Here is a 6,196-nt window from a genome sequence, read left to right as displayed (position 1 = left end):
AAAAAAAAAAAAAAAAAAAAAGAACCCTTCGAAACTTGTGTTCCCTAAACCCAAATACAGCCAAATGTGAAAAGATTCAATTATCCCAATCACAATAGAATTTTTTTTTATGCCCAAGTGGCTAGACTGGCAAGATTCCTTAGCCCTAATAAATAATAATAATAATAACAACAACAATAATAATAATAATAATAATAATAATAATAATAATAATAATAATAATAATAATAATAATAATAATAATAATAATGAATGGTCGGTGATAACAGACCTCAAATCTTACCAAAAAAATAAAGATAACAGACCTCAAATTGGAATTGCATATTCAATTTTCAACGGTACTCAATAATGGGTGGTGAAACAAAGTTATTTTCAACGAGTCCTCAATAATGGGTGGTGAAACAAAGTTCGGTGAAACAAAGTTAGGAAAGAAAAAAGAGAAGAAATCATGGAACCCGTGTGGCAATGGTTGACATGGCAAGAGATGATTGATTTGGAGGAGAATCGAAGAAGAAGAGGATTTATTATGATCGGTCAAATGCCGGAAATGGAGGAGCACGATAATGCGGTTCATGCATGCCGAAATGCCCTTTTCTTCTCCTCCCAACTACCCTCCACTTCTTATGCCGCTAATTATTGGCACAAGAAGAAATCCATGATTACAGACAAGTGAATTGGTCCCACTTTTTCTTATCCACTTGAACATCTCAGGACTAGTCTTCTGTGGGTTCCAATCCTTATTTATTTCCATGTTGTGCTTCCTGCCTTGGGCGTCATACATGACTCATACAAACGCATCTCATTCATCTTTTGAATCGACAGTTAATCAGTTAAGTCTTCAATCCTCCTCATCCATCATGATCCACGGTCCCAACATCGTCGTCGTAGCCATGAAATCTCCTTATTGCTACCACGTCGGTGCTTTTAATTTTTTATTACAAGTTGGGATATAGCAAAACGTCTAGAAACTTCCCCAAGTCAATATTAGAAACTCGGATTGTGATCCTTTCAAACAACTTTCCCTTAACATTCTTTGGATACACAATACTTAATCTATTAAGTTATCCTAGATAAGGTTTTTTAAAACAAAAATTATACATTTTTTTATTTAAAAAATACATTTTGTGTTTGACATGTCTTTAATCAAGAGAAGATTTAATTTTCGAATTTCAAAATTCATTTGGGGAATTGTGAAATTTTTTTTCGTCTTTTCAAAAAAAAAAAATGATAAATACACAAGAAAACATGAGAAAATACAAAAAAAAATTCTTTTCTTTTCATTTCTTCTCTTCTAAATGAAAACCAAACACATACTTTTTTTTTTTTAATTTTCTAATCATTTCATTTCTTTTTTTTCTCTTCTCTTTTTCTTTCTTTTCTAGATTCTTTTTTATTTTTTTTTCTTGAGTAAATTATTTAACTCACCTGAGATTTCAAAAGCATATATATATATATATATATATATATATATTTATAATTTCATAGATAAAATTATGAAAGATAAAAGTGTGAAGCATTATACTTCACTAGGCATTGTAATGTCAAGAAAAAAACCCCCTTAATTTATTGATAAATTAAGTTTTTAAGGCTTCAATTTGATCCTTGATTAGCTTCCTTCCCCATACATGAAGGTTTTATGTACGATTTGTGTGTTGTGACAACATCATCCATGAAGAATCATTACATTTTTAAGGTTTGATTTTTTTTTTTATTTGTTGCATTGAAAGTCTTTTTTATTTTTTTCATAATTTTATAAAAGAGTGAAGCATTATAATGTCAAGAAAAAAGAAAGCCCCTTAATTTATTAATAAATTAAATTTGTAAGGTTTGAATTTGATCCCTGATTAGCTCCCTTCCTTAGACATGAAGGTGATTTGTGTGTTCTCACAACATCATCCATGAAGAGTCATTACTCTCCATGCATGGATGGGAGCTGATCTAAACCATGAACTCTTAGCTTCTATATGAAACCATTAGTCTTATGGATCATGCCTTCACATACGGTTTGCATGTTGTCATGAAACCATACATGAAAAGTCATTACTCTCCATGTGTGGAGCACTTTGAGCCCTTGGTCTCTATTTTAGACCGTTTAGTTTTATTGACTATGTTTTCAAGTATGATTTATATATATTATCATGCAAAATTGTACATGAAAAATCTTTATTCCCCACCTACGAGGAGTTGATCCAAATTCCAGACTCCGAACCCTTAAGTCCTTATAAGACAAAGGAGAAAAAAAAACTTCCTCGATCGGTCCTCCCAACTCCCCTTACCCTGAAAAAATCCCAAATCCCAACGGTTAGAAAGAAAATTATATCACCGAGTTTATTACTCTAATCCTTAAATTATAAAGAGAAATTGAAATTACTGAAACACCCGAACGTCGTAATGATCACGTAGACGAAAACATAAAGAGGGAGAGGAGAGAGAGAGAGAGAGAGAGAAAGAGAGGTGGGACCCCTGAAAGTAATATAGAATAGAAATTAATGGAGAGAAAAGGTGGCCTAATTAATTAAATATTAATAAACAAATTATCTGTCCAAGCTAAATTTCCCATAAATATGGGGATGCCCGACGCCCTTTATTCTCCTATCAGTCCCACCAACCTCAACCAACAAAGAACCATCCTTCTTCTCAGCTTTAAAGCTCTAAAGTTATGGCGAAGGAAGTGGAGGTGTCACAGCCGGGCGAGTTCACAGCTCGGGACTACCACGACCCGCCTCCGGAACCGTTATTCAACGTTGATGAACTCACCAAGTGGTCTTTCTATAGAGCCCTCATAGCTGAATTCGTGGCTTCCGTTCTTTTCCTTTATATCGGAACCTTGACGATTATCGGGTACAAGGACATGTCCGACCCGACTAAGACCTCTGATCCTTGTAATGGTGTTGGTTTCCTTGGTATCGCTTGGGCTTTCGGTGGCATGATCTTCGTCCTCGTTTACTGCACCGCCGGTATATCTGGTGGGTATTTTCACTCTTCTCTCTCTTCACCCACCGAGAAGTTTCGTTTTTTGGTCTGAAATTGTTAAGTGTGTGGTGGGCAGGTGGGCACATAAACCCGGCAGTGACGTTCGGGTTGTTCCTAGCAAGGAAGGTGTCTCTGATCCGAGCAGTGATGTACATGGTAGCACAGTGTCTTGGTTGCATCTGTGGAGTAGGGTTGGCTAAGGGATTCCAGCAGTCTTACTTCACCGGCTACGGTGCCGGAGCCAACGTAGTTGCACCGGGCTACACCAAAGGAGCGGCTTTGGGCGCCGAGATCATTGGTACCTTCGTCCTTGTCTACACCGTCTTCTCCGCCACTGACCCCAAGAGAAGCGCCAGAGACTCTCATGTTCCCGTAAGCAAAAACTTTCTTCGTCTTTTTGTTTTCATTGGGACTCCAAGACTTACAAAGACTTAGACACCCTCTAATTACTAACAAATGTGCTTTTGATGTTTGTATTGGAAGGTGTTGGCACCACTCCCTATTGGGTTCGCGGTATTTATGGTTCACTTGGCTACCATCCCAATCGATGGCACAGGCATTAATCCGGCTAGGAGTTTTGGAGCTGCAGTAATCTACAACCATGATAAGGTCTGGGATGACCATTGGATCTTCTGGGTGGGACCTTTCATTGGGGCAGCCCTCGCTTCCTTCTACCACCAATACATTCTTAGAGCTGGTGCCATTAAAGCTCTGGGTTCCTTCAGAAGCAATCCCCACTACTAAATTTCCCACTTCTTCTTCTTCAGGGACACTCTGATCTTGGTGGTTTTGATTGATGGTGTTTTCAAGAGAGAATTGTAATAAATTAATGGAAGGTGTCTACAAGTTTGCCTGTGAAGAGGTCCTTGAAGACCCATGGAAATTGAATCATCCAATGGGAGTGCATTTACTGGGGAGGAAGAAAATATGAGGTTCATGGGTGGGATATAAAAGGGCGTGGCAGTGTGTGTTTCTTTTCCTTTATACCTAATTATCTTTGGTTCATGCAAAAACAAAAAAAAAATCTTTGGTTGGATTTTCCTTCGGCTATGTTTGATTGTAAGGGAAATTGAAGGGAAGAAAAGTGAAAATTTCATACTTAAAAAAGAAATATATGTAATCATTACCCATGTGATTTTGACATTAACTTTAAATCATTCCATATTTGGCTATAAAATTTCGCTTTACTTTGAATCCAAAACCCTTTACTATGACATGTAAAATAAAAGTTACATGTAAAATATATCATTACTAAATATGATTAAAAAATTAAGTAGTTTATGCAATTGTATGAGGTAATGATTATAAACATTTCTTTTTAAAGTATGAAAATTTTACTTACCTTCCCTTTAAATTCACATTGCAACTAAATGGAGCCTTAGCGATTTTGGGCTATTTATTGTCCATATTTGGTATGGCCATACCTGAGAACTTCATAAAGTTAATTTTATGTACATGTAGAGTGAATTTTTGATAGAAGGAAAGTCTCTTATATAAGTCACATTTTAAAATTCGGCAACATAGATAACTTGTTTCTAATAATTTTTATTTTCCGAACAACATGTGATAATGTTGAATTGAATTAATTCATAATAGATAATAACGGAAATAAAATTTAGGGTGGAAATGATATTAAAGGTAACTAACGTTTTGAGAAATTATAGTTTTAAATACCTGACATTTCATATGGTATTCTGTGTATTTAAACCATATAAACATTATACAAGTTAATCAAGATTTATTTAATTTTCAACAAACTGTTTTTCCCGTCTTTTATAAATAAAAACTAGTGGGACCCACATCATCTTCTCCAACTTACCGTCTCCTCCTCCTTCTTACACCACCGCTCCACCACATGACCTTGTTCTACCCCCCACCTCCATCACTACTTATCTCATCCCACCTTGCAACTCCCCAACCATGCCCTGCCCTTTGACCCCTACCTTGCCCTTGCCCCCTGCCCTCCCCCACCCTCACGACAGGGCATGCATGATAGCATAACCCAAGTAATTAGCGAAATTGTTGTGGCATGCAAGACACCACCTGATGGAGCTTCGATGGTGGGACAAGTGTGGTGTGAGTGATACAGGGGTAAATGTTGGTGGTGAGGGAGTTGCAAATGGTAGGAATGGGAAAGGACAAGGGTAAGTAGTGCCAAGTGGCCGAAGAATCTGAGAGGGCAGGGATGGGAGGTGGGGTTGGCCACTGCGGATGGGAAGAAGAATTATAAGCATATATAAAAGGATAAATTTTAAAATTAAATGAATCTTGATTAACCTAAGTAATGTTAATCTAGTTTAGGTACCCCGAATACAATTTGTGAAACACTTGAGTACCTACGCTACAATTTCATTAATCGTTAGACCCTAGGCGTATACCCTAGATAATAATAATAATAATATGAATAATACACTTAAAAGGTCTGAATACTAATATAAACTACTGAGCGCTAGAAAAGCCAAGTAGTTGGGTTCTCAGTCTAGGATTCACATCCTTTCCAGAACCACTGGATGCCCTAAGCACATCCAATGTTTGGGAGGATCTAAGGTGCGCGTCTATGTGTTGGGCTGCATGCCCAAGTCCTTCCAGCCATTGGATGCTCATTGGGCGTCCAGTGGCATAGGAGAGGATCCAGTTCCCTCAATCCATATAACATTAAAATGTTGAGAATAAGAGAATGCTACCCTGTTGGTGTATGTACACACCAACGTGCGAAGGCAACACTAACTTTCCACACCTACTATGTCTAGACGTAGATACATGTAATCGGATAGCATTCCTTCTTCCATATGTTGATTATCGAATAGACCCTAGGGGGTTTCATGTAGAGAGAGTAAAGGCTCATGTATATAATTCTTACCAAAAAAAAACAAAAAGGTCATATATATAATAATATAAATGTGCATGGATAGTAATTTTTTTTTTTGGTAAAGCACAGTCGGTAGTAGTTATAATTAATAAAAATGCATATTCTTTTAAGAATATAAAATAGCACATGTTGCGTCCACCATGTCTTAGGTTTGCATGACCCATGCATGCCTGATATGGAAATATAAGAAACCAGACACAAACAATAATAAAATAAATGAAGCTCTAGAACTAGAATAGAAGGGAGGTAATATAAATGTCACAAATAGTAGGTAGAATTCCATTAAATTATTCTCAAGGTATCATGAAGAATTTGAACATCCGATTTCCTGCTTATCTGTTCTTTTTTTTTTTT

The 6,196-nt window shown here is 36.6% G+C and overlaps 1 protein-coding gene across 1 annotated transcript; it reads left to right on the top strand.

The window, feature by feature from the left end:
- The first annotated feature begins 2,609 nt into the window (after nucleotides 1–2,609).
- On the top strand, nucleotides 2,610–4,101 carry LOC122057272 (probable aquaporin PIP2-5). Its single transcript, XM_042619321.1, has 3 exons — nucleotides 2,610–2,966; nucleotides 3,050–3,345; nucleotides 3,457–4,101. Exons 1-3 carry the CDS (start codon nucleotides 2,660–2,662, stop codon nucleotides 3,715–3,717), a joined length of 864 nt encoding a protein of 287 aa, XP_042475255.1. The 5' UTR covers nucleotides 2,610–2,659; the 3' UTR covers nucleotides 3,718–4,101.
- The last annotated feature ends 2,095 nt before the right edge of the window (nucleotides 4,102–6,196 follow it).

The sequence above is a fragment of the Macadamia integrifolia genome, chromosome 12, assembly GCF_013358625.1.
Source record: "Macadamia integrifolia cultivar HAES 741 chromosome 12, SCU_Mint_v3, whole genome shotgun sequence".
In the NCBI taxonomy this organism is placed as follows: Eukaryota; Viridiplantae; Streptophyta; class Magnoliopsida; order Proteales; family Proteaceae; genus Macadamia; species Macadamia integrifolia.
The sequence above is the reverse complement of the archived record's forward strand: the minus strand, read 5'-3'. Positions and strand labels throughout refer to the sequence as shown.